The sequence below is a fragment of the Salvelinus namaycush genome, chromosome 5 (assembly GCF_016432855.1).
Source record: "Salvelinus namaycush isolate Seneca chromosome 5, SaNama_1.0, whole genome shotgun sequence".
Lineage (NCBI taxonomy): Eukaryota > Metazoa > Chordata > Actinopteri > Salmoniformes > Salmonidae > Salvelinus > Salvelinus namaycush.
This window is the reverse complement of record NC_052311.1, coordinates 15,752,464-15,767,170: the sequence shown is the minus strand read 5'-3', so window position 1 is coordinate 15,767,170 and position 14,707 is coordinate 15,752,464. Positions and strand designations below refer to the sequence as shown.

Here is a 14,707-nt window from a genome sequence, read left to right as displayed (position 1 = left end):
GGTCATTACACTAGTCTGGCTAATGGACCTGGGTGATGTCTCTGTTAGGGACTGAAGATGGTCATTACACCAGTCTGGCTAATGGACCTGGGTGATGTCTCTGTTAGGGACTGAAGACGGTCATTACACTAGTCTGGCTAATGGATCTGGGTGATGTCTCTGTTAGGGACTGAAGACGGTCATTACACTATCCATTTGATGGTAAGCATATAGGAGTCATTCCATCAGTACCCTATCAGCCAGCCTGAGGCAAACACTCAGAGGAGTCATTATATCAGTACCCTATCAGCCAGCCAGAGGCAAACACTCAGAGGAGTCATTATATCAGTACCCTATCAGCCAGCCAGAGGCAAACACTCAGAGGAGTCATTATATCAGTACCCTATCAGCCAACCAGAGGCCAACACTCAGAGGAGTCATTATATCAGTACCATATCAGCCAGCCAGAGGCCAACACTCAGAGGAGTCATTATATCAGTACCCTATCAGCCAGCCAGATGCCAACACTCAGAGGAGTCATTATATCAGTACCCTATCAGCCAGCCAGAGGCCAACACTCAGAGGAGTCATTATATCAGTACCCTATCAGCCAGCCAGATGCCAACACTCAGAGGAGTCATTATATCAGTACCCTATCAGCCAGCCAGAGGCCAACACTCAGAGGAGTCATTATATCAGTACCCTATCAGCCAGCCAGATGCCAACACTCAGAGGAGTCATTATATCAGTACCCTATCAGCCAGCCAGAGGCCAACACTCAGAGGAGTCATTATATCAGTACCCTATCAGCCAGCCAGATGCCAACACTCAGAGGAGTCATTATATCAGTACCCTATCAGCCAGCCAGAGGCCAACACTCAGAGGAGTCATTATATCAGTACTCTATCAGCCAGCCAGAGGCCAACACTCAGAGGAGTCATTATATCAGTACCCTATCAGCCAGCCAGAGGCCAACACTCAGGAGTCATTATATCAGTACCCTATCAGCCAGCCAGAGGCAAACACTCAGAGGAGTCATTATATCAGTACCCTATCAGCCAGCCAGAGGCCAACACTCAGAGGAGTCATTATATCAGTACCCTATCAGCCAGCCAGAGGCCAACACTCAGGGTACTGATATAATGACTCCTCTATCAGCCAGCCAGATGCCAACACTCAGGAGTCATTATATCAGTACCCTATCAGCCAGCCAGATGCCAACACTCAGGAGTCCTAACCAGCTCCGCTCCACCTCACACTGGGGAAAGTGGGTCGCTCAGTTCCCTAAGACAGTCTACCAGACACATTAAATATGTAGTTACATAAACAAGAACCTAATAGGCAGCAGAACAATATTGCAGGAAGGTATGTCACCTTTCCCATTAGAAGTACTCTGGAGAGATCTCTGACATGCTGAGTATATGTGTGGCTATATGTGTCTGAATGAAGCACTGTGTACGTGCAATCGCTGTTCAGTTCAGAGTGTGCGCGTATACACCTTTATATACACCATTCAGAATCCAATAAACACCCTTCAGAGGTCACCCTTAAAGGGTATATAAACATATGTAGGGCATTATATGCCTTTTTATGTCATGCATATTAAGGCTTTATGAATGATTTATGAATGCTACATATCAACACTATGTAAAGTGTTCCACAAAGAAGAAAAAGAAAGTCCATATTTTTGGAGACTTCTGTGATTCTGAAGTCATTCTGAATATGAATTAAAGTAGAGAACATTTGTATTGTCTATTTATGGAAAAATGATTCCCCCTCTTCTTATACATATGATGTGTTTCATTTAATCAGACTCCAATATAGACAAGCCTGAATTGTTGGTGCTGATTACCATGACAATTGCTTCTGCAGTTGGCTAATAGATGAAGCGTATGAGATGAATAGAGCCACCTGAACCTGAATTGGTAATGAGGAAACTAATGGCATGCTAATGCTATGCCAACACTATCTATTGCAGGAGGGTTCGGTGGGTAGATAATGTATTGTATCAAATCCTCACATACCAGTACATCCATTCCCTATTGACGTGTGTGTGCACAGTGCATGTTCAGCCGACACATAACCATTGGGGAGAAGCCAGGGGATTGTCTGGCCACTGTTAGACATCTAGATAAGCAATGTTGAAGTGGACAAGATGGAGCTCACAAAGGAAGGCTATTAGGCAGTAGACGGGCAAAATGAAACCCATTACCGATAAGACACAGACCAGCCAGTCCCTTGACAAGTCTGCCCTATCATACAGCTCTACAGCACAAACAGGTATTTATAATCATTGATAAAGGCGGGGGAGACAGGCGGGGGGGGGGGGGGGGGCTGTTTAGAGACAAAACATATGCAAATGGAGCAATTAGACCGCCCATGGCACAGATAGGATTTGACCTGGTTTGATTAGAAGATGACAACGGTCTTTCTTTGCAATATGCCCAGCAACATTTCCACCACATTGACCAAAAACAAGTTTTTCATTTCCCGAAAACCAATTTCACTCCCCTCACTCATTAGATTGTGTGGGTAATGTGCGTCCGGTCAAATTTTTGAAGGTATTACAGAGTGCTTGATTACACAATGCCAGCCGTGGAATGTCTATCAGGTAGAACATTTAAAAAGTGGTGAGGAGCGTTTGAAGCAGGCCGCCTCCAAAACCCCTCGACGGGAGCGCTCCCGTTCCAATGATTATACGTCTGTCAATCTCCGAACCCGTCGTGGCCCATTTTCTCTTTTAAGATTAATATGAGAGAATGGAAGCAAATTAGCTGCTAAATTAGAGTGCTGTCTTTTCCACATTCAGGGGCCCTCTGAGCCTGTTATAGCTCATGCTGCTCCTGCTCTCTTGTTTTCCCTCCCTCTCTCTCTCGTCCCGCCGTGCTGCAGCCTCGTCTATGGAAGGCTAATCAACCCTGCGTTCAACAACGCCCTGGAGGGTTCTACCTTCTCCCACAGGTAAATCACTGGAGTACCTTTTCTTTCCTACATCCTCCAATCATAGCAGCAAGCATCTTCAAGCACCTTCTCCCTATAGCAACATAGTTGTTTTGGTTTCTCTGGTTCAAACATCCATTTTAAAAGGCTGTTTACAGACCAATGGTGCTGTGTTTTGGCCGGGTCTTGGCAGCTCCAGCTCCACTGACCACAGTTAGCTGGGAGCAAGAGAGAGGTGAGCCTCCTAATGGCTTCTTGGCAGCTAGCCCTCTTGCTAGGCCATCCTCATCTGGAGCGCTGATTAGCGTAGGAGTATGGAGTGATTTGAAATCTAACCCGTTCATTGAGGGGTCCACAGCTTCTAGACCTCGACGGGGGGAAGGTCAGACGGGTGGGTAATTAACTTGGACTATTACGCAATTAAACCTTCCCCCAATCTCGGCTCTAATGAGCAAAGCAGAGATTCAGTCATAAGGTGTTTATTGGGGAGAATTACATCACAACAGTCGAACACGTCCACATTTGATTATCTTCTATGGAACAGTTCATTTGAGATTATTTTACTTAACTAGGCAAGTCAGTTAAGAACAAATTCTTATTTTCAATGACAGCCTAGGAACAGTGGGTTAACGGCCTTGTTCAGGGGCAGAACGACAGATTTTTACCTTGTCAGCTCGGGGATTCGATCTTGCAACCTTTCGGTTACTTGTCCAACGCTCTAACCACTAGTCTACCTGCCGCCCCAGATGTTTCTGTCTTAGACCGCTGCACCACTCGGAAGCCACTCTAAGGCACTGCATCTCAGTGCTAGAGGCATCACTACAGACCTGGTTCGATTCCAGGCTGTATCACAACCGGCCGTGATTGGGAGTCCCATAGGGCAGCGCACAATTGGCCCAGCGTCGTCTGGGTTAGGCCGTCATTGTAAATAAGAATGTTCTTAAGTGACTTGCCTAGTTAAATAAAGGTGAAATAAAAAATTTATAAAAATCTCACAGATTATTACTCATTGTTTGTTTAGTATGATGCAAGGAAATCAAACTTCATTGCATTCTCCAATTACAGACCAAGAGTGTGGCACTATTAACAGATTATGAGGAATTATGAGGAATATAATGTAGATCACTGAACAATTATTGAAAATCAATCATATGCAAAGATCAGAGCAATCATCATACTTGTAATGCGCGTTGATTGAGTTTGGGGCATTCATGAGTTAATTCAAGATTAGGTTTCTCAATGTGCAGTCAATACCAGTCAACCATGCCAGAAGAATGAAAGGGAAGGGAGGGGCACGGATGCAAAGGTATCACCCACCTGCACCTGGCACTCAGCTTCACTGATGACTTTCTGAGCCTCTTTGAGCTTGTTTGCCTCGCTAGCTAACTGTACAGACGGACACACAACAGACACCCAGACATACAAACATATACAGAGAGCAACAGAGAGGCACACAAAGAGGGTGGTTAGCTAGACAGACAAGAGAAACACCAGTACTTTTGTTAACAGAGAGCACAGGCCAACACCAGGCACAGACAGGTGAAGCAGAGGAGTAAGTGACAGAGAAATTCCCAGTTAAAACATGGTTATGATGAAATTAATATAGATAAATTAGTACTACCTGTCACATAGAATACCAAGATCACATTTATTTCATATCCTCAAACAAGCAAAGTCATTTTCAGCATTTAAAAGTGCATTTTGTATGAGATGGAAAATAACCTAATTTTGTAATCTACAGAGCCGAGATGAAACAGCCATCAATATGTTCACACAGTGGAAGACATTTATTTTTGTATCCTCAAAACCCATTCAATGGTCCCCTTTGGAACGCTACGTTCTAATATGTTCTAGCAAATCGCATTCCCTACTTTCCCCTCTCAGATATATACGACAGGCATTGATTTTATCCCAAAGATGTTGTTGTCGCTTTGATATTTCACTCTATATGACCTCGTCACATTCTAACGTCTTAATAACAGCCGTTGCATAGATGGGTACAAACTCAACTGCGTAGTGAAACATATTTATATGGAGTCGTTCCTACAGAACAGCTTTACTGTGGACTGAGGAGTATTAAATATTGAACATGTGTAATGGAAAAGGAGATGGAAGCTTTCCTAAAGGAGAACGAATAAGGACTTCCATTTCTCCAAAGTTTAGAACGTGGTTGTAAAGTGCAATCTTAAGCTGAATGGGGAACATTTTCTTTTACACTCCAGCCTTAACTATGGACTATGGAGAGTTCAAGGCCTCTATTTTAAAAACTGTAACCACAGGATAAGTGGATGGCATGGAACTTTAACCCCTCAGGCATATCTTAGACTCAAAGGTGTGATTGATGGAACTCAAGTACATTACACAAGTACAATACACTCATGTATTAAACCTAAGGTATTGAAAGTATTGACATAAACAAATGTTTTAAGGTTAATAGCAGCCAGAGAAACATGCATGTCATACACTTGCTACATTTGACGGTGAATTACTTGACAACCACTGCGAACACATGACAGTGGTGGTTGTATCGAGAGGCCTGTTGCATTCATTACAAGCTCAATCCAGTCTGGGAATGAGAGAGGTCTGCAGGTAGACTGGCAGAGCCAGATAGAAGAGAGTGATCCACTATACCTTCCAACCTCATTCCTGGCCATGCTGGTTCAGCTACATGACCTCCAGGTTGTTCAAGCCCATTAATGGCATGGCACAGAGTAGGTCCAAGGTATCTACCCCACCTGAAAATTATTCATCTCACCCTCATCCAATTCTACGAACGCCTCCCCTGTTATCTCTGAGCTGAGGTGGGTTCGTAGGGGTTGGCAGGGGTGGGAGGTGGATTAGTTCCATTTGATGTGTTTTCATTGCGTTTTGTCGATGTTTACAGGCAAAACCTGTGCTCGATCGGATCGCGGGGATAATCAAAAAGACACATCAAAAGGTGGAAGCTCCCTGAGACAGGCTCTCATTAAATCCGTCGGTTCACAGACAAGGTGAAGTAGCAGGGGCTAGGAGACAGAGAGACGTGTTTTTATTTCCACGAAGAGCTCTGTCGACGAGATGTGAACAGAGATCCCACTTCATTCATATTCAATAAAACGACAGATGCACCACCACAGCAGCTTTGATGAACAATCTGAGTGTAGTGTCTTCGCATGGATTTAGAGGTGCTGCACTCCGGAAGATAATGGCTTAGTACAACACTGTGTTCATCTGTTGCAGTTTCAACCCTTTTAAAACAGGTTGACTAGAAACTTTGTTTTCAAGCGAAGGAACAGGCCTGTACATCATCATCAGGAAGGATACACTTTAGAATTCAAAGAACTGTCTTATTGAAACGGAATATCTTGTTAGCGCCTACATTTCCATTTATGTGCTCCATTGCAAGACTTCAGCACCGCAACCTAAATATTGCTGTGATTGCAAAATGTGTACCTCCTGATAACGTGTTGCCAGATAAACAAAATAATCTGTGTCATGAAGCGGCGTGTCATGAGAGCTATGGCTCATCTCCTACAGTATGCCCGAAGAGATCAAATTGACGACGCATGTCTGTTCTTAGCAAGAGTGTTCCTAGTGAGGAAGATCCTACTCAAAAGGTTCCCGTCTTTCTCTGTGCCTCCAGTGTGAAAGCAATAGAAGAAAACCTTTGAAAAATCACCTTATACTACACATACACATTTCATAAAGGCACCAATTTGACCACGAGCGCATTCCTGACATGCAGTGCATGACAACATACATGTTTACATCGAACCCCTTTTTAGACCAACACACTCCCTGGATGTTATTTGAAGAACTCGCAGCCATATTCATGGGAGCTCTCGCCAAGCACATTAGATGTTTCCCTGCTGAGGCAGATGTCTGTTGATGTGCAAAGCTCCAGCAGCCTTTGAAGGCGTGTTCAGAGACGGCAGGAAGAGAAGGAGCTGACTCTCGGGGGCTTCACTCCGCTACACTACCTGTTAATGCACCACAAACAGACTGGCTTCAAAAGACCGGGGGCCTGTTAGGGGGAGGGGGAAAAGCCTGGAAACACAGCGCTTAAAAAGGTGCACTCAGGGAAAGCAGGTAAGCAGAGGGTGATACTGCCTCATGCAATGAGAGAGAGAAGACAAAGCAGATAGAGAGAGAGAAGACAAAGCAGATAGAGAGAAGACAAAGCAGATAGAGCAGGAGAGAAAACAAAGCAGATAGAGAGAGAAGACAAAGCAGATAGAGAGAGAGAAAACAAAGCAGATAGAGAGAGAGAAGACAAAGCAGATAGAGCAAGAGAGAAGACAAAGCAGATAGAGCAAGAGAGAAGACAAAGCAGATAGAGCAGGAGAGAGAAGACAAAGCAGATAGAGCAGGAGAGAGAAGACAAAGCAGATAGAGCAGGAGAGAGAAGACAAAGCAGATAGAGCAGGAGAGAGAAGACAAAGCAGATAGAGCAGGAGAGAAGACAAAGCAGATAGAGAGAGAGAAGACAAAGCAGATAGAGAGAAGACAAAGCAGATAGAGCAAGAGAGAAGACAAAGCAGATAGAGCAGGAGAGAGAAGACAAAGCAGATAGAGCAGGAGAGAGAAGACAAAGCAGATAGAGCAAGAGAGAAGACAAAGCAGATAGAGCAAGAGAGAAGACAAAGCAGATAGAGCAGGAGAGAGAAGACAAAGCAGATAGAGCAGGAGAGAGAAGACAAAGCAGATAGAGCAGGAGAGAGAAGACAAAGCAGATAGAGCAGGAGAGAGAAGACAAAGCAGATAGAGCAGAAGAGAGAAGACAAAGCAGATAGAGAGAGAAGACAAAGCAGATAGAGAGAGAGAATACAAAACAGATAGATAGAGAGAATACAAAGCAGATAGAGCAGGAGAGAAGACAAAGCAGATAGAGAGAGAGAAAAAAGAGAAAGCAGAGAGAGAGAGAAGACAAAGCAGAGAGAGAGAGAGAGAGCAGAGAGAGAGAAGACAGAGAGAAAAAAACAGAAATATAGAGACCAGAGAAAAAGAGAGGATGATAGAGGTGCGGACGGGACCCGGCCACCATGTTGGCCTCATGAATATGTGCATGCAGCGGGCGGGCAATCGTTGGGGCGATGAGTGAATGATGAACGACTTTGGCCGAGAGAGAAGGTAACGAGTGGCGACATGGCACTCAGGCAGATGAAGTGGGGGAGTGAGGACTGCACACAAATTAAGTGCAATCGGGGAAGAAAGAAAAAAAACTTGCCTCTGTCTAGACAGGAAGAGGACCAAGCCTCACGCCGTGCGCTAATACTGTGAATAAATGATCACTGAGGCTGCCAGGGACCTTAATGACAGCAACTTGTCTTTGGAAAAAGTCCCGGCGATGCTGTACAGAGCTAAATGTGCAGGTGCGGAAAAGGGATGGGGAGCGCGGACATTTGCAACTGCCACAGAATTTTGTTTGGAGGAAAACAATCTCAGCTACTGGATGCCATACCATCTTTCAACACTGGCTTATATTACATTCAGTAAGCAGGGAAGCAAACTGCCCTTTTGTCCCAAGGCAACACTGAAGTGTTTCAAATTGGGTTAAGGAGGAAATAGCAGTCATTTTCTGTGCTTAGGTTTGAGGGGTTTTGTCTGGGAAAAGATGGGGATGCCAAGGCCAGAGAAGAAATGAAATCCATCTCTGTGATAATACAATTGCATGGAACAGGCTGCCATGGAGCAATTCAACCAATATCAAATCCGACATCTTAAAAAGGAGATGAACCCTTTATTGAATCAAACGCTCCCGTATGGCTGGAAAATACCCACTTACAGCCTGGCATCCGTGATTGGGGTAGAAAGGTTTCAATTTGACCAAATTAGTAAAAGTATTTTTTTTCTCACAACCGGAGTAGTCCTTTCCTACAGTCAAATGATCAAATCGTCCTTTAGGGAGGAATGTTATGAATAATAAATAAACATAATTGTTTGAAAGCTGAAAATCCGGCGTTTCTCTGTCAAACGGTTTTGTTATATTTCAATCTTCTGAAATGTATATAAAGTGTAATAGTGCAATGCAAACTCAACATTGAATTAATTTCAACTCTATATCTGACATGGTACTCGTGTTGTCTATTTCTTAAGCCCATAACATTGTGTGTGAGGTGTATACTTTAGTTTCAAAGTGGATTTGTTTAAGACTACGAAGAAACACTTGTGTGACCCTGATCCAGCTCACTGCAGTAAAAGGTCAACTTGGACCAACATGCTTTGGAGAAAAAACGACAGTGGCAAGAAAAAGTACCTTTGGAATGACCTGGATTTCTGCATAAATTGGTCATCAAATTTGATCTGATCTTCATCTAAGTCACAGCAATAGACAAACATAGTGTGCTTAAACTAATAACACACAAATTGTATTTTGAATACATTTTCTATATTGAATACATCATTTAAACATTCACAGTGTAGGTTGGAAAAAGTAAGGCTAACATTTCTCCAAAAGCTAATTGGAGTCAGGAGTCAGCTAACCTGGAGTCCAATCAATGAGACGAGATTGGAAATGTTGGTTAGAGCTGCCTTGACCTACAAAAAACACTCACAAAATTTGAGTTTGCTATTCACAAGAAGCATTGACTGATGTGAACCATGCCTCAAAAAAAAGAGATCTCAAAAGACCTAAGATTAAGAATTGTTGACTTGCATAAAGCTGGAAAGGGTTACAAAAGTATCTCTAAAAGCCTTGATGTTCATCAGTCCACGGTAAGACAAGTTGTCTATAAATGGAGAAAGTTCAGCACTGTTGCTACTCTCCCTAGGAGTGGCCGTCCTGCAAAGATGACTGCAAGAGCACAGCGCAGAATGCTCAATGAGGTTAAGAAGAATCCTAGAGTGTCAGCTAAAGACTTACAGAAATCTCTGGAACATACTAACATCTCTGTTGACGAGTCTACGATACATAAAACACTAAACAAGAATAGTGTTCATGGGAGGACACCACGGAAGAAGCCACTGCTGTCCAAAAAAAACATTGCTGCACGTCTGAAGTTTGCAAAAGTGCACCTGGATGTTCCACAGCGCTACTGGCAAAATATTATGTGCACAGATGAAACTACTGTTGAGTTGTTTGGAAGGAACACACAACACTATGTGTGGAGAAAAAAAGGCACAGCACACCAACAACAAAACCTCATCTCAACTGTAAAGTATGGTGGAGGGAGCATCATGGTTTGGGGCTGCTTTGCTGCCTCAGGGCCTGGACAGCTTGCTATCATTGACGGAAAAATGAATTCCCAAGTTTAACAAGACATTTTGCAGGAGAATGTTAGGCTATCTGTCCGCCAATTGAAACTCAACAGAAGTTGGGTGATGCAACAGGACAATGACCCAAAACACAGAAGTAGTGGCCAGTCAGAGTCAGAGTCCTGACTTCAACTCGATTGAGATGCTGTGGTATGACCTCAAGAGAGCAGTTCACACCAGACATCCCAAGAATATTGCTGAACTGAAACAGTTTTGAAAAGTGAAATGGTCCAAAATTCATCCTGACCGTTGTGCAGGTCTGATCCGCAACTACAGAAAACATTTGGTTGAGGTTATTATTGCCAAAGGAGGGACTTATTAAATCCAAGGGTTCACATACTTTTCCCACCCTGCACTGTGAATGTTTACACGGTGTGTTCAATAAAGACATGAAAACATATAATTGTTTGTGTTTTATCAGTTTAAGCAGACTGTTTTTGTCTATTGTTGTGACCTAGATGAAGATCAGATCAAATTTTATGACCAATTTATGCAGAAATGCAAGTATTTCCAAAGGGTTCACATAATTTTTCTTGCCAGCGTAAATATGATGTGATTAATGTTTGCTGCTTGCCCCAATCCTTTTTTTTATGCCTTCCTCAATACTGTTTTGAACATTAAACTAAGCAATGAGGTTGGGTTTCCAGTGGTAGAGACTATGTATTTCGGTAAAACCTGTGGTACAGACTGTGTATGTATTTGTGAACACTGTACAAGACCTCTATGGAGAGCTTGTGGCTTCAGACTGAAGTCTGGAGTAGTGGGTGTGTATGCTCCTCCTGTCTCCTCTGGTCCTTACCTGGGTCTTCAGACTGCAGATCTGCCCTTCCAGCTCTTTGATTTTCTCCTCTTTCTTCTGGGACTCAGCCTGGGCCTCCTGCCGGGCACTGAACTCTTCATCGAACTGCAACAATTCAACACAACACACACTCCGGTCAGAACCAGGGTGTCTCAAGTGAATGGCCAACTGCAGGGCACGTCAACACACACTGTCTCGCACGCACTTGGCCCCATCTCCCACCTCTATTCATAGGCCTTTTGTGGCCTCTACCCTGTCATCCACTGGCTGTGGTTTGGGTCCGGCTTTCATGTGTTGATGACGGATCAAACCTTTGTGGGAAAGCAACCTGTGTCAGGACAATGTTTTCACTGTCGCCACAGGGGGGACACTGCTCTCATTCCACTCATACCCAGGACGCCTCTGATGTCCCACACACAGAGGCAGGGGTGTGGGGGGACTGTGGGGGCATATGTGGCGTGGTGATACAGTATAAGAATTTGTTCTTAACTGACTTGCCTAGTTAAATAAAGGTTTAAAAAAAATGCCTCTCCTGTTTGGTAGTGACGCACAACATTTCTTGAAACGAGTCACATTTTTTTAGTACACCACCAGTACTTCCAGCAGAATCCCCCAGAAGTGTTTTGGTGCATGTGACTCAGACCTTAAAGACATGGTACTCTAGTTTGAACCAGTCTGTCACATGCACCAAAACACTTCTGGGGGATTCTGCTGGAAGTACCAGTACTGGTGGTGTACTAAAAAAAATGTGACTCGTTTCAGGAAATGTTGTGCGTCACTACTAAACAGGAGATATGTGTTGACAGTTCTTTCTACCGCACCATTTTTTAAAGATATAATGTTAGCCATCGAGAACTACAAAAGCTTTGCTACTTTTCTCAACAAGATTGATACCCCGAATTTAGCAGGTGCTATTAACAGATCAGTTGAAAAAAAGTGATGGCCTACTTCCTGCACACACCACGGTCATTGGGAACCGTAGTATATCCATGTATACGGATAAGAGTCTAGCTACATTTTCAGATATTATACGTTTCTAATTTTCATTGCAAGTTAAAGCGTACTGTTTGCTAGCTGGCGAACGTTAGCTTGCTGGCTTGCTAGCTAACGTTATGGGTATGATCTGTGTAGTAATATTATTTGAATCAGAAATCGATTTGCATTGCTAGTTATAGCCTAATGTTAACGAGTTAACATTGAACCTAGTTGGTTACAGTAGCCCTTTAGCTATCTGCAGATTCACACTCCAGCTATGACAATGTTTGTATTGGTAGTAGTATGAGTTGGGATTATGCCGGTTCATTGTTTAGCTAGTTAGCTGCATGTCTAAACAAAAGACTCCACTTTGCCAGATGATCAATTTAGACAAGTATGTCAAGTAAGCATCATCTAATAATAATTTATACAATATTTTGATTTGGACACTTTGTTTTTGATATTGCTACTATGAAACCATTTCACTGTACCGTTTACTCCTTCTGTATACTGCGCATGTGACAAATAAACTTAGACTTGATTTGATATAGTGTGTTTACCAGAGACAGTAATGTGAATAACATGACCTGCACCAAAGTCAGATTAGGCGGTCAGTCACAAATATTAAGCGGTCGGTCACAAATATATAGTGTAAATTGATTGTACTGTCTATCATTACATATGAAAAATACACTTCATGCACTTTATTCCTCTGTTTGAAGATCAGTGTGGATGCAGAATAAAGTAGGCTACTCCATCCAGTTAGAAAGTAGATAAAAGCTTCAGGAGTTAGGCTAGTCCAATATTTCCTCAACACTGTAGCTTTTACTTTAAAACTTTATTCCGGAAACATATGAGAGAGTTTGTTTAACTATTTCACCAGCTATTGATCAGGGCCCAGAATCAATAGCTGCACCGGGAGCTCTGGGGGGGGGGGGGGGGGGCTTTCTGATGGGAGCGTGGTGGTGGCATAACAATGGAGTTGAGGGGAATGATGCACGGTACCTCACCTTTTTGGAGAACCCAGCAGCCTTCAGTTCGCTCTCATCCACTTTGGCTTTATCCACGCACTGATCTGTAAGAAAAAAGAGGGCAGACAGCAGCAACGACAGTAAGAACCCACGAAGTGACTTTGATTCTCTCAATTACACTGTACATTGTTAACATCCTACTTAAGATTCCAGATCAACCCTAAAAGGAATATTACATCAGAGAGACAGAGAGGGAATGAGTGAAGAAAGGGGGGAAAGGCATTTGTCGGCTCATTCTTTTCTTGACATATCCCCCAGGAGATTTGTATTCTGTTCGGCAGGTTTGCCAATGTTTAAAAACCAAGCCCCGAAACATTTGTTTTCAGCTCATTACAGCACAGTGATATAAAAATGTAAAAAATCACGGATGGGCTTGGAAACTTTTAATGAGACTTTGTCGGCACGATGCCACAGAACTGTTAGTGACACTAACAGAAGAACAAAAATATAAAAATAAAAATACTTAGTTATTTCATTAATTTGTCTCTACTTGAAGGAAATGAATGACTGCATTTCTAATTTGGGGCAAATAGACCTTGTTTCCTCTAGGATTCAAGAAACTCTGCTGATGAATGTCCTCGGCAGAGTGAAGACGCTGTGAAATCTCCATGTGCTTATGATGAGACATGATGTGCCACAGTCACACCTAACAGGTAATGCATTATTTATTCGTAATTAGACTACCTTTTCCTATACATGTCAAGGGGCTGCAGGTTTTTCTGTGAAGACTCTCAGGGGGGAAATGGGGACAGATAATGAGATGGATATTGCACCCTTTTTAGCAACACCCACATCCTGCTGTCCGCAGTACAACAGAAAAATATATCCGAGGATGATTTAGACCGATTAGGATACAAAATATGAATAACAACACTAGTATTAAAAAAGGGATACTGATTCAAGCATTATTGTACAGTATGTAGGTTAGGGAGACCTAGGAGGCAAAACTGGTTGAAATTATGTAATTCTAACCAGAAACCAAAAACGTTTTCAAATGTGTTAATAATGACATCATTTCAACCAGTTTTGGAGGTGTATAATGGTGTCCTACTGGCTGCAAATTCACCCTTTTAAATGTCAGAGGAAAGACAGAGCTCTGGCAGACCTACCGATGAGGTGGGTGAAGTCTACATCCAGTCTCTCTCTGTATCCGAAATCTGGGTCCATCCCGCTGCGATGGAGAACCACCTGAGACACACATTCCTCTATCACCTTGTAGTACTGGGGCCTGGGAGAGCAGTGAGCAGAACACAACATTGTCAGCATGCACATAAAGAACAGGAGAATGACACAAACTTACACAGCCCTAATTCTCCACAAAATATCCCCTTAGCCAAGCTAGAGGTCACAGAATGACAGATAAAATCAAATATATATATATATATATTTTTAAATCGGAATTAAATTTGATCACATGCTTTTATGCCGATCGTGAAATCGCTAAGATTAATTTCGGTGATGTGGAACTCGGAGCGGCATGACTCGCGGCTATTCAAGGTGACAAACGGGGAGCGCAGCCGGCCGTCACTAATTTGCAATCATCTTTGTCAATTAAGGGTGCCCATAAACCTGAAATGCAAATCTAATCAGTGTAATATGTGTAATTAAAAGCACAATGGCATAGAGAACATGTTGCGTGTTTTGGGAGGGTGACAGAACGATGGGGTATCGGGTGGCGCCGGGCGGCGTCTGAGTCGGCCGGGGACTCCTGTTCGCGCCACCCAAGTTGGCGGGTGACCTTTCCCCAGTT

At 43.2% G+C, this 14,707-nt stretch overlaps 1 protein-coding gene across 5 annotated transcripts in view; it reads right to left on the bottom strand.

The window, feature by feature from the left end:
- The window catches only part of diaph2 (diaphanous-related formin 2), a 700,846-nt gene that overhangs the window by 467,927 nt on the left and 218,212 nt on the right, over positions 1-14,707 (bottom strand). For 4 of the 5 annotated variants that reach the window (XM_038993651.1, XM_038993650.1, XM_038993653.1 and 1 more), the window contains exons 14-17: positions 14,067-14,185; positions 12,937-13,001; positions 10,952-11,056; positions 4,237-4,305 (exon numbers count right to left, since the gene is read on the bottom strand). In XM_038993651.1, coding sequence (XP_038849579.1) covers positions 4,237-4,305; positions 10,952-11,056; positions 12,937-13,001; positions 14,067-14,185 — 358 coding nt within the window. The remainder of the gene's footprint in view (positions 1-4,236; positions 4,306-10,951; positions 11,057-12,936; positions 13,002-14,066; positions 14,186-14,707) is intronic. The other variant, XM_038993654.1, reaches the window with a different exon arrangement.